Genomic DNA, 19,820 nt, shown 5'->3' with positions numbered 1-19,820 from the left:
GGGAGGGAGCGGCGATATACACACACACACGCCGAGAGAGAGAGAGGTGGGCTGCAGCAACAAGCCCGAGATATCCGTGTGTGTGCACACACACACACACAGACACACACGTACACCGATGACGATGCGGCAGCGCGGTAAGTGGGTTGGCGCACGTGGAGGAGGAGGCGAGTATACCGAAACCGTTGGCGCGGAGCACGCTCATCTCGAGGAAACAGCCGCCGCGTGCATCCCCGCGTGAGTGTGTGTGTGGGCGTACTTGTGTATGTGTGCGGGCGAGCGTAGGTGTGCCGCGGTTTAATACAGACCAACAGCGCGGGGCGCGGCGCGCAAGGAAGCAGACGCGCGGATTATGCAGGATGTTGTTACTATATTCCGCCATCTTTCCCCGATCGGAGGAGGATGCTGGCCTGGCCGGATCGAACGCTCGTTAGGAACTCGATCGGAGTCCGTTACGTCGGCTCGGGAGCGCGGCCATTATCCTGGATTCCGCGTAAACTCCTCGACGCGAGGGAAATCTTGCGGCTCGCTCTCGCATGGTCAGTCGGACGAAAGAGTCGCGGCGATCTTTCCTTCTGATCAATTTCGAGACGCATCCCGCGCATCCGACGGGAGATTTGTTTCTCCGTAAGAACGCACAGAGGGATACATTTTTCCTCGTTGGATGCGAGACGCGTTGCGAAACTCCTCGGGGGAAAAAGTATGTCGCAGCCTTCTTCTGCGACCGACCATGCGCACATTGCGTCGCGCATGCCTTACCGTCAGGAATTACGCGATTCTCGCAACTTTGTGCGTGAGAGAAACGTGTAATTTTTGATCTGAGAAATGGTAAGCGTCGTGTTGACTTGTACACTGAAAAAACGAATCTGGTAGTGAATATCAAAAATTTGGTGAACACCTGCCGACCGAACATTTGATTACCTGCGAGTGAATAATTTTGTTCCACGTACCAAATATATAATGTACGGGAGTACCGTGTATGTATACAGTATCCGGAACGAGATTATTCGTATTGCATTAATTAAATATTTGGTCGGCCGATATTCATCAGATTTTAATACTTATTATCAGATCCTTTTTTCAGTGTACGAAAGAACGCAGAGTGCTTCGGCATCGCGATCTCGAGGACACGCAAGTTTACATCAGCCCCCCTTCGATTTCCCGGCGATCCGGAATCGTGCGAGTTTTTCGTTCGTCACGGGACGGGACGGTAATTAAATTGTTATTGTGTTGATATGTCAAGTTTGGGGTTTCGCGCTACGATGGGAAAAAAAAGCGCTCGGAAATTTACTCGTGCGATACCAAGGTTCATTTCGCAGAAACGATCTCTCAGTTTAATAAGATTCACTTGTGTGAAATGAACCCCGTATCCCGCGAATGCATTTTTAAGCGTTTCCTGCCCAGAGTGCGTTCCACCCCCCGCACATTTTTCAGAAAACTTCCCCGTCGTTCTCACACGTTCGTCGGAAATTTCGCGAGATGAATGAGACGGTGCTTGGGCTCGCGTCGTTTTGTCTCTTGTTTTGTCGTGCTGGCGGGACGAGACGGTGTAGCCATCGATGGTGATTATAGAGTCTCATCGAAGAACTCGCTCGTTCTGTTGCAGGCTCGAACACACACAAAACCGACGCGACGGGAAATGGAAGGCCGGCTCCCCTTTTGGCGGAACCAAGATACGGCGCCGCGCCCCAGCCATACGGTGAGTGTCTGTCCGCCTCTCTGTCTGTTTGTCTGCCTCTTTTCAGCGTCTGTTCGTCCGTCCGACCGTCTGTCCGCCCGCCCGTCCGTCCGTCCGCCGGCACGTAATGGCCAAATTAAGCTCACCGGTTCGGAAAATAGATGGCTCGACCGACCGGCGCGATCGCAGGTTTTCCGTGAATACGTGTAAAAAAATGAGAGCGGGATTAATGAAGGACCGGCGAAGTGCGAAGTGCGGCCGACGTTCCGGGCGGAAGTTGAAGTACGCCGTGGGCATTAGTTTGCACCGTACGAAGAGGAAAATTTACTTTCGCGCGTCTGCGAAAGTGCGCGAAAGAGAGAGAGAGAGAGAGAGAGAGAGAGGACCTTTTATCTTCAAAAAGATTCATTGGACGGACCACCATTCATGAAATACCGCGTTGAATAAATTCAGATATTTCTATGCGAAGAAAAAGCATTTCTCATTTCCTCCATATCTCTCTCTCTCCCCCCCCCCCTCCTCCTCCCTCTCTCTTTCTCCCTTATGAGCTCTTCAAATTAGAAAAGTATCTTATCAAGACACTCTCATTTCGTAGGGAGGCGCGCACCCGCGCGACTTGTTATTTTCATTAAACGTTTAAATATTAATGCGAGAGAGAGAGAGAAAGCGCAAACACAGAGAGGTAGCCGTTTCTCCCGCAGGAATATTATACAAGTGCAATTTTATTCGCAGCGCAAATAGTGTGCACTCGCAACGTAATAGCGTGTACAAATTCTGAAGGCTTTAATTATGATAATGGGTGGAACGGCGATAAAATTAGAGCTGTCTCATTTTCTCGCAGAGTCCACGTATCTCGATTGGGGGTCTTGGTGGGAGGGGTGGGGGATTGGGGGTGGAGGGAGAGGATTGCGTAACGCGATGTTCCCCGCGCAAAGGGAAATTCTGTCTTTGGTTCTCCTCACGTGGCAAGCGTCTCCGTCGATTCTTCAGCGTCATCGGGCGCGCAGAAATTACGCTCGAAGATTCGCATCGCGCGGAAAAGACAATTCGAATATCCCGCGAATTGATTTGATAACGCCAAATCGTGAAATTGTCGCGTAACCGATGTAACGTGTGACGCTGTTGCATCCGACGTTTGCGCACCGAGCTGTTGCCACCAGCCAGCCGAGCTTCGGCCTTTTAGGTACTGCGTATCGCCAACAGTTTTCGAACTGTTTGAGCCCCTCTAATATTGACCCCGGGAAAATAATTCCCGAGGTATATATATATATATATAGAACTGTCTAAAACTGCCGCCGTAAGTCACTGCGAACGCGGGATCCTATTGCGGATTTTGACGGGAAATCGATGAGCTGAGAGCGTGTAACAAAGCGCGCGCGCGGCTGCAATCGAAGCTACTCGAGAGCCGGTTGCGCTGTGTAATCCGATAGTTGAAAACATTATCGTAACTCACTTTGCCCGCTCGCCTTTCCCCAATAGCCCCCCCTCCCCCGACATTCTAATCGATTACCATTTGTCGCAACATTTAATACGCGGACGCGGCCGACAAAGCATTGCATTACCATTCCGATAGAGAGAGAGAGAGAGAGCCGTCGAGTCGAATTACCAGCCAGCCGGTGCGTGCCACTTGCGCTCGCTCCCTCGTAACTCCGTTACGATTCTATCTTCGGTATTTTTCTCAGCTCCCGTGTGCTGTCCCACTTTTACACGCTTCAGATTGGCCTCGAGCATGCACGAGAACCGTTTCTCTAATGAACCGTGACGCGCGACGACGGTCAACGCTCGCACGAATTAAAGGCGCCTCGCAAACTCGTCCGATTCTATTAGCACATTAGGGGAGGGAAGTAAAGGAGGTGGAGGCTCGTGGATCCTCGATCGAACGTAATTGAAGTGGAAACTGGCGAAACCATAACTAGTGCCCCGTGTAATCGAGAACTGAATATGCGTTATTTATTGATATATGTGTATGTGTGAAGCGGAGACTGACGAGGAAATATATGGAAACGTGATAATAAAACGTATGAACAAACCGGATGCATTTCTGTTCAAAGGGGAAAACGGAATTTCTGGTCCCGGAGAGCCGAATTTACTTGACAGGAACTGGAAATTCTGTCTCCTTCAGCGAAAACGCATCCAGTCTCGTTCATTATCACCGTTAACCAGTCTTTTTTCTCCGTGTACACCTTGCGTTTTCCTTCTCCCAGGAAATCTCGCCGGATTTCCTTCGACGTGTCGCCTCGCTCCCTAAGCGTGCCAGAGTGAAAGAATAACAATATATATAATAATACATAGAATAATGATAATACACGTATGCTATTTTTTAACTACTTTGCAATACATCCGAAGTCCGAAAGGAAGTGCCGAGGTGAAAAGCTTCGGCAATAACAATAATAATAATAACAATAATAATAATACTTAAGTAACATTACTTCTCCCGGCAATCTCCGAGCAAGGTTGCGCATTGTGAAGCTATCGTCGAACCCCTTCGCGACGAACAATGTCCGGGTTTACGTGTCTCTCTTCCCCTTTCACTCCCCCCTCTCTCACTCTCTCTCTCTCTCTTTCTCTCGCATCATCATTTATCTAACCCGTCTCGCGGCATGTGTGTTTCAGGTTCCACGCCACAGGTGACCTTCCCGCCTGGCGCCGGACATGACCGTTACGAGGAGAACTTCAACGGGCCGGCGACGTACGCGGAGCCGTACGTCGAGCGTTACGGCATCAAGAGCGATTTCAGCGGCCGGGAGCCGCTACATCCCACCCCACCACGGCCGGGTTACGTGCCGCCTCTGGGCCAGACGCAGCCTTCCAGCACGCAGGGCTCCGTCATGATGGTATACGGCCTGCAGCCGGACAAAGTCAACACCGACAAGCTCTTCAACCTATTCTGCCTGTATGGCAACGTGACGAAGGTGAGTGGTGATCTTTCTCTCTCCCGTCGCGCATCCTCGTTACCGGCCCGAACCCTCCGCGTGTATCCGCTTCGCGTTGCGCGTGGACGCCGTTGCTCGCCTTTAAACGTGGAGCAAACGAGCATCTGGAATTTCGCACGTCCCCGGTATCACGCGTTTAACGTGGATCAACAGAAGCGGATTTACGCCTCAGCATTTAATAATTTTCACGAGAGATCCCGCGCCGTTTGTACGAATCACGCGCGTTGTCCGCCGAATGTATTATGTAATATAATGAGGTAGCGCGGTTTTTCACATCGAGCGGTGCGCACCGTTTGAGTTTGTCCGAAATGAAAACACGGTATGTATATATAGATAGAGAGTCGCAGTTATTTAATTACTCCCGACTTCTGAATCTCTCCCTCCCTCTCTCTCTCTCTCTCTCTCTCTCTCTCTCTCTCTCTCTCTCTCTCTCTCTCTCGTTTTTCGCTGGTTTTTTTTTTTGACCGGATCTACAACAGATGCGGCCTGTAACTTGTTGCTCTTAATCAATAAAAAACGTAATTTCGGGCAAATAGACGATTCCAAAAGTTACGATGACGTTTGAGAGAATGCTTGGAAACTTGGCCGATGAAATACCGATTTTCTTTCTGCCAAGTCTTATCGGTTGCGCGGAATTATATGTAAAAGCTTTTACAATATATTTACAGTGGAAATACGTGCCGAAATGAATTGGAGCATTGCTCAATCTGTGACGACTAAAAGTTTCGAAATTGACATTTTCCAATTGTGAATATTTACCCGATACAGAAATTTTGCAGCATGCACGTGCCGAATTTGTCAATCTTCCGATCGGGAAAATGTCAGGAAACATTTTTACATCTTTTCCGTCTGATTTAGAAGCCTAAAAAGATACGAAAAGTTTGCAGGAAAATCTTTGTACATCCTGGTTAGATTTTCTCTTGAATACAATAAAACAGAATAGCGCACACTCATCGCGTTCACATCGATATCTCACCTTACGCTTACGTAAAACCTGTGTGTGTGTGTGTGTGTGTGTGTGTGTGTGTGTGTGTGTGTGTGTGTGTGTGTGTGTGTGTGTGTGTGTGTGTGTGTGTGTGTGTGTGTGTGTGTGTGTGTGTGTGTGTGTGTGTGTGTGTGTGTGTGTGTGTGTGTGTGTGTGTGTGTGTGTGTGTGTGTGTGTGTGTGTGTGTGTGTGTGTGTGTGTGTGTGTGTGTGTGTGTGTGTGTGTGTGTGTGTGTGTGTGTGTGTGTGTGTGTGTGTGTGTGTGTGTGTGTGTGTGTGTGTGTGTGTGTGTGTGTGTGTGTGTGTGTGTGTGTGTGTGTGTGTGTGTGTGTGTGTGTGTGTGTGTGTGTGTGTGTGTGTGTGTGTGTGTGTGTGTGTGTGTGTGTGTGTGTGTGTGTGTGTGTGTGTGTGTGTGTGTGTGTGTGTGTGTGTGTGTGTGTGTGTGTGTGTGTGTGTGTGTGTGTGTGTGTGTGTGTGTGTGTGTGTGTGTGTGTGTGTGTGTGTGTGTGTGTGTGTGTGTGTGTGTGTGTGTGTGTGTGTGTGTGTGTGTGTGTGTGTGTGTGTACAAGAAATACAAGAAAAAATAGCGCGATGTTTATATAACACGTTTATGTAACATTTCGAAGACCGCTTCCGTGTTATCAATACTTATCGAATTCACCATCGACTTCGTATCTTCTTGAAACTTGCGAATTGCGATATCTGGCAGAAAACGGAAACAGTTTTTGGTAGAAATTACGTTCACAATTCACCGCTCGGAGCGAATGGCTGAAGGCTTCGCCACATCTGTTGCGGATATCCAGACAAACGCGATGAATTCGCCCTCGGAGAATTAGGGGTTATCTCGTACCGGGCCGGAAGCGCGTCGTATCGATTCACGCATTTCGCTCGCGAAATTTCAGCTTGCGTGCTAAACCGTGCGCGCACGAATCTCCCATCTGTGTGTCGCAGGTTAAGTTCTTGAAGACGAAGGAGGGATGTGCCATGATTCAAATGGGCGACAGTATAGCCGTTGAGCGGTGTTTACAAAACCTGAACAACGTCACGATCGGGACGGACGGCAGGCTGCAGCTCGCCTTCTCGAAACAGGCCTTCCTCTCGGACGTCACCAATCCTTACATTCTACCCGACAAGACAGCGAGCTTCAAGGACTTCACGGGCAGCAAGAATAACAGGTGAGTATTGTCGCGCGTCTCTCGACACTCCCCCTTCATTTTTCGCCCGAGGCTCCCCCTTTTTCCATCGGGGATCATTTGTCTCCGCTTGATCTTCCACCGTCTTCCTCGGTCCCACTTTATTTTTCTCTTACTGTACATATGTGCGTACATATATAACCGAGATACACCGTATATATCAGCCACGCTCGCCCTTTAAGTGAGTCTCCTCGCGGACAGCTCTCCTCGCCGTTTAATCGCACGTTTCTAACCGTCTCTCCAGCCGCGAACTCGTGCGTGATTAATCCGTCGCGCGTGACGTAATCTATTACGGCTTCGAGACGCGAATATATCGCGCAGAAGATCGGACAAAATAATTCTATCATTGCGAACGAGCAAGTGTTTTATGTCGGAGACTCACCGGCGGGCTCACCGGCCGTAGTTCGTTCGTGATGCCTACGGTTTTAGTAGCTCTGTTCGCAGCAGTTCGAAACCGATATATCAACCGAGATATACACCAAGTGCGAGATCAGAGTCGTAGTTGGGAAATAAATAATTTTTCACGCTGGCTTTAGATAGCGAACTCTCACCCTCTTCGTGAAACGTTACGGTGACAAGAGGAGAAAAATGTACCGGGACGGCATTTTCATTCTCTCGTAGAATCACACGTCGAATACACACGCTGAGAGTAAAATATAGTTATTTTCGGGGACAACGATATCTTTCTTTTTATTTTAACCGTAAAAATGGTAGTAGCAACGTGCCAAGGTTATTATCACTGGTATTATAGTAACGCTTACTGGAAAAATATAGTTTTCTCAACCGTTTTTGTGGTTAAAACGGAAAAAAGATATTGTTAGCCCCGAAAATAATTATTACGGGCATCCACGAGTAATGCCGTTTTGTTTCTCAAATTGAACAAAAAAACATCGCCACCTTGGACATGATTTATTATTACGTCACCTGTTATACCAATTAAATTTATCGACGCTTGGTGTGCTTATTGAAATTTTGAAGGGACTAAAATAAATAAAATAAAATAAAATTACGCATTAAATAGAACAAAATGTAGCATAAGTATCGAAAAGCGACGTTACTTATGGGGTAGCCCTAATATATTTTTCTCTCAGTGCATCGATGGGGATACCCGATAATAAATCGACTCATCCGGCCCTCTGCCGGGCACGAGCCGTTGATCTTACGAAGTACGTAAGAGCTCGAGGGGGTTTTTGATTACGTGATCCTTTCCCCATCGACCTCTCCTCCCCCCTTCCATCGTCATCATCTTTCACGCGAATCTTACGAGGTAATACGACGCGCGCGGGGCGTGTCCGGCGGGCGCGAGTGCCGGCAGACTGCGACGGCACTCCGCGAGATTAAACTCGAGTCTAATTAAATGAAGACACGTAAACGAGCGCGATTTAAATTCCGCCGCTCGCCGTTAAGCCGGGAATCCCCGTTCCCTCCCGGCTCGTTCGGATGGCTCGAGCGCGTTCGAGCGGAAGAATCAAATCCCAGAGTTGAATAGGAGCTAACGACAACGCGACATGATTTCGAGCGAGGACTCCGCTCCGATTGTTCCGTGGACACTCAAAGAGTGTATCTCTGATGATGTCCGGCGCAGCGATTAAGTTTGATATCTCACAGGAGGAGAAAAGGTTTCCTCGGACTTAATACAGGGGAGGCCGGGTTGTTCCGCTTCTTTCACATATTGATTAAAAGGAAAAGTTGTAATATCATAATATTGTGTACATTATAATATCCGCCGTATCTTTTAGATACAAGGAGAAAAGCTTCGACTTTTAGGCATCGCCGGCAATTTACATTTCGGCTCGAGCTACGTTTCGTTCGGGAACCGTGACATTAAACCGAATAATTCAGTAAGACGAATAATTTAACGAAGCGGAGAAATACGCCGATACGTGAATACGTGTCTTCAGAGGGTGAAAAAGCGCCCCTACGGCGGCGAAACGAGCGTATTGCTCCGGACGAAAAACTTAATCGCCCGCAGGGAGACGGCGCCTTGGGCACCAGCGAGTTCTGATTGCGAGAAGTTAATCACGAGAAGTCCCCNCCCCCCCCCCCCAAAGCTCGTGAAAGACAAACTGTGTGCGCCAGGAACGTACCGGCGCTCCTCGTAGCGGAAATCCGCTTTCGCCCGCGTAATTGAGGGACTCGAATATAAAGCTGACATTTTTATTGAGAATATATGAAATGCCGACGTATTGTGTACGCGAAAGAAAGAAATCCCCCGCTGACAACGAATAGATTCCCCCTGAGGCTTCGTCAAGCCGCGACGAGAAAGGACGGTAAAGCAACGTTACGATATTCTGTGACGCTTCCTTTTCGATTTCGCCCCTTTGTGTGTCCCGAGACAATGAAAATGCCCCGCGTCCTTTAATAACTGACCGATAATTTTCCATTCAGCCGTCCGAGCGATACCCGTAGATATCTGTGACGGCTTGATAAAAGAGAAACAAATATGCACGCCCGCAGGGCATTCGGCGTGACAAAGTGCGAAATATTGAAGGGGAAAGAGTCACAAATGTTACCCTTTACTCGCGTTTTACCAGCTCTCTCACACACGGAGAAAAGAATATTGTAACAATAATTACTACGAAATGCTGGAATATGCCGGAATTCTTGCCGAAATTATTACGCGCGTTGTATTCTTCAATGACGTGTACATACAATACAGCTACAGTATTTTCTCCGTGCACGATAATAATTACATAAAAAGATGTTTTATATCAATTATTAATATCAACATTCATATTAGTTTACACATTAATTATAATTAATCGTGTTTCTTTGGTTTTTCAATTTCCTCGTCATTAATAGAACACGGAAATGCTATTTCATAAGGCAGCAGTCCTTTTATCGTAAATCAAAGTCGTTTCATGCGGACGAGCGTACATTTCAAGAAGTAACCGCGAGTATCAGCGAAACTGAATGTTAGCGAAGGGGGCGAGCAAACGCAGCCTGTAATTTCGCGACCGATAATTTTCCATTCAGCCGTCCGAGCGATACCCGTAGATATCTGTGACGGCTTGATAAAAGAGAAACAAATATGCACGCCCGCAGGGCATTCGGCGTGACAAAGTGCGAAATATTGAAGGGGAAAGAGTCACAAACGTTACCCTTTACTCGCGTTTTACCAGCTCTCTCACACACGGAGAAAAGAATATTGTAACAATAATTACTACGAATTTTTTCAGCGACGACGGAGAATTCGAAAGCCTACGTCGGAGTTCCGTTCGTTTTATCGTTACAGATTCTTGAATCCGGCTATGGCAAACAAAAACAGAATACAGCCACCTTCGAAGATAGTCCACTTCTTCAATACACCGCCGGATCTGACCGAGGAGACGGTGAATCGCGTGTTCGTGGAGCGCGGCATCGAGTCGCCGACGACGGTGAAGCTGTTTCCGCTCAAGTCCGAGAGATCGTCGTCCGGGCTGATCGAGTTCAGCAGCGTCGGGGTTGCGGTAGCTGCTATTATGGAATGTAACCACACGGCACTCGAGAATAGCAGTGAGTATCAGGATACGGTGTGTGACATACATCTATCGCGCGCGTGCGTAGACTGTAAAACGCGCCGCTCCTCGCGTCTCCTCTCGAGAATGGCAAGTTATAACTCGTTATATCCCGAACGGTCGACCGGCGCGACTTTATCGCTTATTCATCCGACTCGGACTTGGACTTCACTTCCCCCACGGCCCCGCTTTCACGATTCTCCCCCTCGATGTATCCTCGTTTAAGCGTCTTTCCCGAGACTCTCGAGAGCGCGATAGTCCCGTTCATTGAGAGGAGAAGAGTCAAGGAGAAGCTGCGTTTCCTTTTCTTTTCAATGACAATTCCTCTCACAATCCCGGTAGAACCGCGATGGTTCTCGTCCACCCCCTTCCTGTGATACGATAAGCACTCCGCACTACCGAGGAATAAAACTAGCGCGTCGCAAGCGCTGGTCGCAAGCACGGACGCGTAGTAGTAGTAGTAGTAGTAATCAGCCGGCCGACGCAAACTTGGCACAAACGTTAATCACAACTCGGCGAGCCGTCGTTAAACGTGGTCTACAGTTGGGAGCAGTAAAAATATGTTTACTCCCACTGTCCATTGTGAACTACGCTTGAGAGTAAGAAATTAACCAATCACAGTCGATTATTCCCCTCACACTCGAATACGATCGGCCAATTTCTTATTCTCACTTCTCACTTCTCACTTCTCACGCTCCTACCGTTCACTGTGAACTACGCATGAGAGTAAGAAATTAACCAATCACAGTCGATTATTCCCCTCACACTCGAATACGATCGGTCAGTTTCTTAATCTTACTTCTCACGAACACGCTTCTACCGCCCATTGTGGACTACGCTTTAGACAGTCTCGCGCAGTTACCGCTCCCCCCCGGATAACAAACACGGCGCGGTCCGCGCGTCCCCTGTTTCAGACGGCAAGTTCCCCTACATCATGAAACTCTGCTTCTCGTCGTCGCGCACCATACCCACGAGCTTCCCGCCCAGCAGCGGTAGCGCGTCGAGCAATTCCGCCGGTAATGGCCACGTCAAAATGCAGCAGGACGCAGAATAGAACGGCGAGGTCCAGGGCCAGCAGCGTCAGCGTCAGCGCCAGCGCCCCTCTCTCGCCCTGCACCCGTTGTGTGCCCCGACGGGCACGGCCCTGCACCCCGCAGCCGCAGCGATAACGCTATCCCCGGTCCTACCGCCACCCGTACCGCCACCCCTGCCGCCACCCACCTGCCTCCTGATAGCCACCCCGACCCTCTACCCGACCGTACCGCCGCCGCCGCCGCCACCGTTGCCCACCTTCTGGCCCTACTGAGGGGCCCGATCGGCGACGGCGGGGGGGAGGGGGCCGGTGAGACCGGCCAGAGTGACTGAACGCGCGCGCGACCTGCGCACTTCGTTCGACGAGCGACGCGGATGGCGACGGCGGCTCTCGCGCGCGCCACTGAGGCCGCCGCCCCCCGAGTCGTCGACGCCTGTACTTTCTCGCGCGCTTCTTCTTCGCTCGCTGAGACGCAACACCTGTGCGGAGTCGGAAGAGAGCCGCGCGCGCTCTTGTGAAATCCTTCCGAGACGGATACAGTGTGGTACCCATGACTGACGGTGTCCTCTCTCTTTCTCTCTCTCTCTCTCTCTCTCTCTCTTTCTCTGTGTCGATCGTCGTCGGAAAGACGCTAAATTGTCGCTGAAGGGAGGGGGAGGGGAGGGAGGGCCCGTCCGAGAACGCTGTGAGGGATCAAAGTGCGGTGCGACGGTGTGAGAGACAGTGTTGCCGGTTACCGACGGAGTTGGCAAAGAGGGTGGACCCTCGCTCGACGATCCTCGGCGGGGATTTCGGGGATCCCCGGAGATATCTGGAAAGAGTCGCTCGAAGATCGGCGGCCTCTGGCGCGCGCATACATATCATGGGGACGAGGAAGAGCGCGGGAATCGGCGGTGTGCTTCGCGAGGAACCACGCGCGCGGATTTGCGGGGCCACCTCTCGCTACCACCGAGCTGAGCCGACGATGGGTGGTGAAGTCTCCGGCGGGGATAACAGCCATCCGCGAGGAGAAACGGAGGGAAGACGGAGCCGCTGGTAAGCGTCGCGAGCTGCGTCGATTCGACGACGACTCAACGGGGATGAAGAGATTCCGGAGAGGAGAGGATGAGGACGAATCCGAGAGGAGACGCGCAGTTGCTGCAGCTACTTCTCGGAAGAGGAGAGAGAGAGAGAGAGAGAGAGAGAGAGAGAGAGAGAGAACGGCGGTTCAAACTTCCTGGGAAGAGCGGTCGTTCGAGGAAGTTAGAAGCCCATCAGAGGCTACCTAGGAATTTGATCTATCAAAGGGAGTGGACAATGAGAAAGAGAGAGAGAGAGAGAGAGAGAGACAACCTTCTCCGAACGACTGGGAAAGGACGAAACTGCCCATCAGGAAATAAATCGATGGAAGTGGAATCCCTTTGGTGGAACGGGACGGTCCAACTTCTTCGGAAAAGAATCGAGCCTTTTGGAAAGAGAGATACAGACGGAGAAGAAGAAAGACCGGCTGAGTGGGTTTTTTCGGAGAAGAAGCGGCGCGCATGAATCGGGGTTCCCCGAGCGAGGGTGTGGATCCGCGCGCGAAGTGTCGTTTCCTCGTGGCCCCCGCGCGGAGCAAGTGAGCGCCGCTTCCGCGCCAAGTCTCGCGTTACGATTCGGGCGTCTCGGTGCCCTCACGGTCGCCCTCACGAGACGCTCCCTCTCGTTCGTTCAATCGTTCGTTCGTTCGCGCCTACGGTCGACTCTCACCGGAGAAACGCATGCGCGCACCCGCGCGCACGACACATTTTATTCTGAAAGCCGAGCCACGCGCTCCTCGACGACCATACTTTGTGGGATCCAATAATGAACCGGAGATTTCTCAGCGACCACTTAAATAACACACACATATACATACACACATACATATGGGATACAATTAGGAAGAGAGCGTTCGGAGGAAGTTCCGAGGTCACACAGTTTTGCGCCACGAGAACAACAACAAACTGTACGACGACCTGCGTGAGAATCCGCAGCATCCGCTTTTTGAGTGTCAACATCGGTCAACGTCGCCGCTCCATATTCTCGTCTCGTGACACCGCACGGCCCGTGACAAGCCCGTCGCGCTGTTTCCTTCGCAAGCGAGACCCAACACGTGTGGCTCCTCAACGTTGCGTAACTTTGTGTTAAGGTACACACACACACACACACACACACACACGTACACAGAAACACATATATACACGTATAGACACAACAGAGCACGACTGGGCAAATCGCTCCTCCCGCACAGAGGAGCGATTTCCCGCGGAGTGATATAAGTCGTTTATGATTTTAAAATTGACATAATTTTAAACGAACTGAAAGATTCGCCCGCAACAACACGGTAATTCGCGGGTGGAGCAACATGGGCGTGCAGGGCGCGCTGCTGCAGCTCTATTTTCCGCGGCTTTTTGACGAACCCTCGTTTCCTCGACCCGTCTTGTCGTCTCGAAGTGAATGCGAGAGAACCTTTTAATTGGGGCCATTTTAATCGAATCTGTGTAAATAATCTAATCTAGGATTCTTATACACACCGCTTCTTCGCTCCAATCGCTTAGCGTGTTGTTGCTTGAAATCTGTTAATTAAAAAAATACACACATACACACACACATTAACTTTAATAGCGATAAGACATTGCGTTTTTTTTTCTTTTTTCCTCTCGCGTATAGAATAAGACATTTTAGAGCTATGAAAAAGTAGAGAAGTCGCAAGGATGATTTCCTAAAAGATATGAGCATATCTTTCTGACAGAGATCTAATTAAGAGGTATTGTTAAATTATATCCTCCTGAAATTTGTCTCGGTAGAGAGCCTTACATTTTTTCTTAAAAGTAGCGGACGAAAAAGGAGACGCCATTACGAGAATGCCGCCTCTCTTCGGAATCACCTGACTAATTGAATAATGGTTCTTTTTTTGTAAATCTCGATGGTGTCGATGAATCTATCCACTAGCCGGATAAAGGTTAATTTTACAATTGATTATGAAAGAGAGAGATAGAGAGAGAGAGAGAGAGAGAGAGAGAGAGAGAGAGATTTGCATATCTGCAAAGGTTTTCACGCCGAGCAGCAGAAAGGTGAGTGTTTCGATTTGCGTTTCGGTTTTCGTCGCGCGAGGCTACGTCGCGGGCCCTAAACGTTAACAATAAAAGTCGTCTAGACTGCTATCAATTAAGAGGATTAAGTCGTTTCCACTGTACCCCCTCCCCCCCCTCCTCCCCCAACTTACACCCTCCGTTTCTCCAGTCGAATAAACGAACGAAGGAATCTCCTCCCAAGCTGTAGTGTTCAGGTTGCGACGACGACACGCCAGTGTCCGCATGCTCACGAGCAGGCGTGAAAGAAAGAAGAAAAAAAAAGAAAAAAACACACACACACACACACACATACAGAAGTCAGAGTAAAAAGCACACCACGCTCGACGAGAGCGCCGTGGCACAACCACCCCCTTACAACACTTTTCAGATCAGAAATCGCGGATCGATTCGCGAAAATTGAATTTTATATTATCGAAACAAAAATTAAAAAAAAAGGAGGAGAAAAAAGGAAACAAAAACAATAAGGAACAATGAAATCGACGACCGACACGCACGCGCACACACATCCTGATACACATCCTCGCATATACTCACAAATACGAACACAGAGACACGGGGCACGCACACACGTACACACATCCACACACGATATATTAGTGTCCCTCGGCAATATTTTGTCGGGCCGAGAGGCGTTTTTATAAGAATGGTTTTAGATCTCCGAACAAATTTTGCGATGCGAACCAAACGACTACTAAACTAAAAAAAAAATAATATAGACTTTGACTCGGCCATACGTAAACGTAAGATAACAGAGGGCCGGATGCGTGAGAGAGATGAATATGCCCGCCGTTTTGTCCATTGCCCGTGAGAGAAAGAAAGAAAGAAAGAAAGAAAGAAAGAGAGAGAGAGAGAGAGAAAGAGAGAATGAGAGAGAGAGCAAGAGTGTGAGAGAGAGAAAAGAGGAGAGAAAGAGAGAGAGAGAGAGAGATCTAACATAAAATGAGAAATAATTTAAATAAGGAAACAAAGTTTATATTCGAGGCAATATTTGTTACAATACAACTAGAGGATAAGTTGTGTATCGTGTAATAATCGGGGGCTTCGGCTGGTGGTAAACGCGAGGACTTATCCTCACCGATCGCCGACGACGAAAAACCGTTTCGCTGGAGCTGTCGATCGTAAAGGACGGCCGTATTGACGTCGTCCGGGAGGAACGCGAGCGCGAAAGCGGAAATAAAAGTGGTACTAAGTTAATTAACGCGCGCTCAGCGATCAACTGCGACGATGATGATCGTTTGTTATTTACACTCCTGGTGGTAGANTTATTTTAATCCGTTCACACTCTCTCCCCTACCAAGGAGAGCCTTAAAGTTGTTTTTACATCACATTCTCATATTTTTATTATTATTACGATCGATATTGTAATTATTAATATAATTACATTTCATTTTATCGTATTATTATTATTATTGTCATTGTCATATCATTATCATCTTCTTCATCACCATCATCTTCATCATCGTCATTGTCTTCACATCATCCATCATCATCATCATCATCGCCATCGTGTAATTACACATTGAATTTCGATTGCGCGTGGAAACACATCACGTCTCACATCGGAAAGACATTTTTCAATTTTTTTTTTTTTTTATTTGACGAACAGGACCTAAGATAAGGCAAGTAGCTAAGACGCTGAACGATTTAACGTGTAACCATATCATACAGTTTTGTAGATAAATATATATATACATACACACACACACACACACACACACACACACACATATATATATATATATATATATATATGTATATATGTGTATGTATTTATGTGATGCGGAGTATGGTGTTATAAATTAAGAGCGTCGTGTCGCGTGGCAAACGCGTCGCCGCGTTATTTGCTCTGCAAGGCAAATCCGTGAAGCATAACTCTGCGTCCGGTCGCGTATAATTCCTCGGAAACGAACTCGTGAACTCCACGCGGAGGTTCCGCTCGATCATTGTTTTTTCTTTTTTTTTTTCATACTTTTTCGGAGAAAATTCACGCACACCTTTCTCGGTTCCTCCTATTTTGCAGTTCGAGATCACGATCAGCAATTCCTTTACGATGCGATTGCTTATAAATAACACACCCTCGAATGGGGGCCTCAGCCGTGGCGCGACACCGAATATCGGAATATTTTGTCAGATTTTATCGGATTTCATCGGATTTATCTTATCAGATTACGCACGGGCCGCGCTCTCCGGCCAAAGAGGAGTTTCTCGCTTTGTGTCCGTCGAAGGTGGCGAAAACGCGAATTCGTTCTCGAGAGCCATCACGGGGGAAAAAGGCGGCGGCGTCGTTTCCCAGGTGACACGTCCCGCGCGACGGGGCGACACCGAGATGAGAAAAGCTCGCTCCCGGCGCGAGTTTACCAACAGTTTCAGCGAGATTTATAATAAGGAGACGCATCGAGAGATCGAGCACGCATATATACCAGACTGTCGCTTATTTTCTGACACTTTACCCACGCGCGCTGAACCTCCGGTAAAGTAAGAGCCGTGTACGTAGAAACGTATATTTACAACGAACTTAAACAACACTCTCTCGCTCGACTCGTCCCGGTCGTCGCTTCGCGTCGTTTCCCCCTCGGCCAGCAGCCCCTCGGTGCACATGTGCGGCGACCGGGCCGCGTCCCTTCGACGTCGGGTCCTGACCTTTACATTTAACCCTTTTCCATGTGTGCGCTAAGTATTACAATTAGAACCGAAGAAGAAGAAGAAAAAGAGAAACTCACTAGAGAAGAACCAAACACCGAACTAGTAGAACTTCGTGCGCGCTCTACGGGTCCTCCGTAGGACTCTTTACTTAACGAGGAGGACGTGTAGGGATAGGGATGATCCGTCTTCTCGTAGTCGAGCCAGAGAAGGGGGAGGGGAGGGTGAAAACAAAAAACCAAAAAGAATAAGCGCGGCGAGGCGCGCGTAACCGTAGAGCGAGGAACCGAGGGTAGGTAGGTGGCGGCTGCTCTCGCAGTCTGCGGCGCAGAAATCGATTTCTAAGGATAGAGCCGTCTGTCCCGACGTTGCAGGGGTGTGGAAGGATTAAATCTAAAGACACACGTGTGAGTAACGGGATACGTCTCGAGTATTGTGCATCAGAAGATGACGAGCCTCGCTGAGAGAGCTTCCTCACGCGGCGTTTGTATGTTGCATATCAACCCTCGGACTGGCACCACCCTTTCATCGGGTTGCGATCTGCGTGACGAATGGGCGCGGAATTCCGAGGATTGCGCGGAGAATCGCGCGAGGACAGGTGTGAGTCTAGTCCGACGACGACGCAGAAAGATTCTGTTCTCAGGTGCGCGCGCGCGAGTGGACGACCAGCACACTTCCGAGGGAATGTCGTCCCCCGAGGACGATGAATCCTCGGGGTGTGTTGGTGTCTCACCGGATAAATTTATATTTCTACGCAGCTACCGTGAGGTGCGCTTAATCCTGGCGCGAATCGACCGATGAGACGGGGGGAGAACGACAGCGAGGGGAGGGGTGAGAGGGAAGGGAGAAATTAATTCCAACAGGATTAAATTCATTTACGGCGCTTACGTGCGAAGCAGTTGCGTCGTTCGGCACACCTGTCCTCGGGTGTACCGCGTGCTTCCGCATCTCCATCCGCCGCCGGGAATTTCGATACATCGAAGCGCAGCGGGACGCGCGACCGACTACCGCGCTGCGCATCGAAACGCCAATCCTCGGGGTGCCGTCGCAGTGAGGGGTTAAAAGGGCGCGTTTAGACGTTAGACACGCGCGTTTTACGTTGTAAGATTAATCGCGCGTCTCTTTCCACGGACGAGTGGACGTGTACATAGCTTATATATACCTGGTTCTTCTTTTTCGTTTCTTTCTCCGTTTGGTACGACGAGAAACCCGAGACCCCCGAGTAAGTTTTCGCGTTACTCTCTCTCTCGCTAAGTGTCACGCTTATATATATATAGAGGATCTAACTTAAATTAAATCGATGAACAAGGACGAACACACGTACAGACACACACAAATACACACGCACGCACACACACACACACACACACACATGTACACGGAGACACTTAATCGATGATCGCAGAGCGCGAACGCGACTGCGGTTGAAGTAACCGCGATCCGGGCATCCTCTCGCGGACATCTTCTGGTGAACAGGTTCTAAACGTTGTACAAAATCAAATTGTAATTCGTAGCCCGTAGAGATCCTGTAAAACGATACCAGTATTCCAGAGTAGAGTAACATAATAGCACTGTGTACGTATAAGCACGAGACTACATGTTATGACACACTCCTCACACGGACACACCGAAACTTCGAGGTTGTAAAGACGAGAGAGCCATCTGTGTCGATAATTATTAAATTAATTGTAAACGAAGGGCGCAAGCCTTGCGGATAAATTGGTTTTAGAGATCTTAACTAATACATATCCCATCTTCTCTATATGTATATATTTGCAATCGCATGATGAGTATTCGATTGATTAATTATTAATAATGTAATTATCATTATTCTTATTAGTGTCACGAGAGATTATTTATAGTCCTTCTCACCCCCCTCCCGTGGGCTTTGTGAAAGCCCACGGGTGGCCGGATAAATATATATATATATATATATACATATATATATATATATATATATATATATATATATATATGTATGTATGTATGTTTAAATGAACGTTGCGTTTAAGGCGTTAGGTTTAATGCTCGTTAGTTAGACACTTAGATAGCTGAGATACAGTAGGTAACATATCGTTAATATTGTTATTAATTAATGGTAACTGCGAAAGGGTATTACTGCCGTTGCGCTTTGCTTCCTTTCCGCGCGATGAGGCGCGCCGCTCCGGCCAGTTCTCTGCCGACAGAGATCGGTCACTGCGTTTCGAACACTCCGCTTATCCGTCGCCGCGAATCCGCGTTTTGTGTAATCCACGTTCTCACCTTGATTTCCCCCGTGAATGACAAAAGACGCAGGAAGATTTCGCCACTGCGGGATCATTTCACTTCTACGCCATCATTCGTCCGCAGCATCGAGGTCTCGCATTCGAGTAAATCGCCCTTCAACTTCGTTACATCGGAGTGCCCTTCGGCCGGTAATCCTTCTCTCTTCCGTCGAGAGCGGCCGTCGGGGCGACGGAGGCAACCGTGCGAAACGAAGCAAAGCGCAGTGTAGCCCCTTCCTAGCGATTCTCCTGACGAGCCTCCAAGTATTCCCGGTGACGTATACCTGCTCCACATATCAGGTCTTAGGCACCCCGAGCACTACCATATGCCATATCAATGTTTCTAAGCTGTGTCCCTTCCTTCCCCCTCGTTTCCCGTCCTTTTGCCCGCCATTCGATGTCTCGGTGAAGGGAAAAAAAAAGTTAGCCGCACGCCGATCACTTTTTATCCCTTATCTTCCTTACCATCCCTACCTCTTCTCCTTCTCTTCCCCCCCCCCCCC

General features: G+C 48.9%; 1 protein-coding gene across 2 annotated transcripts in view; it reads left to right on the top strand.

Moving 5' to 3' along the window:
- The window catches only part of LOC106752363 (heterogeneous nuclear ribonucleoprotein L), a 184,728-nt gene extending 170,242 nt beyond the window's left edge, over window positions 1-14,486 (top strand). The window contains exons 7-11 of one of the 2 annotated variants that reach the window (XM_014634019.1): window positions 1,607-1,699; window positions 4,292-4,590; window positions 6,547-6,770; window positions 10,024-10,283; window positions 11,200-14,486. In XM_014634019.1, the coding sequence (XP_014489505.1) occupies window positions 1,607-1,699; window positions 4,292-4,590; window positions 6,547-6,770; window positions 10,024-10,283; window positions 11,200-11,339 (1,016 nt within the window). In that variant the 3' untranslated portion in view covers window positions 11,340-14,486. The remainder of the gene's footprint in view (window positions 1-1,606; window positions 1,700-4,291; window positions 4,591-6,546; window positions 6,771-10,023; window positions 10,284-11,199) is intronic. The other variant, XM_014634020.1, reaches the window with a different exon arrangement.
- Window positions 14,487-19,820: the final 5,334 nt, after the last annotated feature.

The sequence above is a fragment of the Dinoponera quadriceps genome, unplaced genomic scaffold (genome assembly GCF_001313825.1).
Source record: "Dinoponera quadriceps isolate SergipeBrazil2010 unplaced genomic scaffold, ASM131382v1 scaffold248, whole genome shotgun sequence".
Lineage (NCBI taxonomy): Eukaryota > Metazoa > Arthropoda > Insecta > Hymenoptera > Formicidae > Dinoponera > Dinoponera quadriceps.
This window is presented reverse-complemented; position numbering and strand designations above follow the sequence as displayed.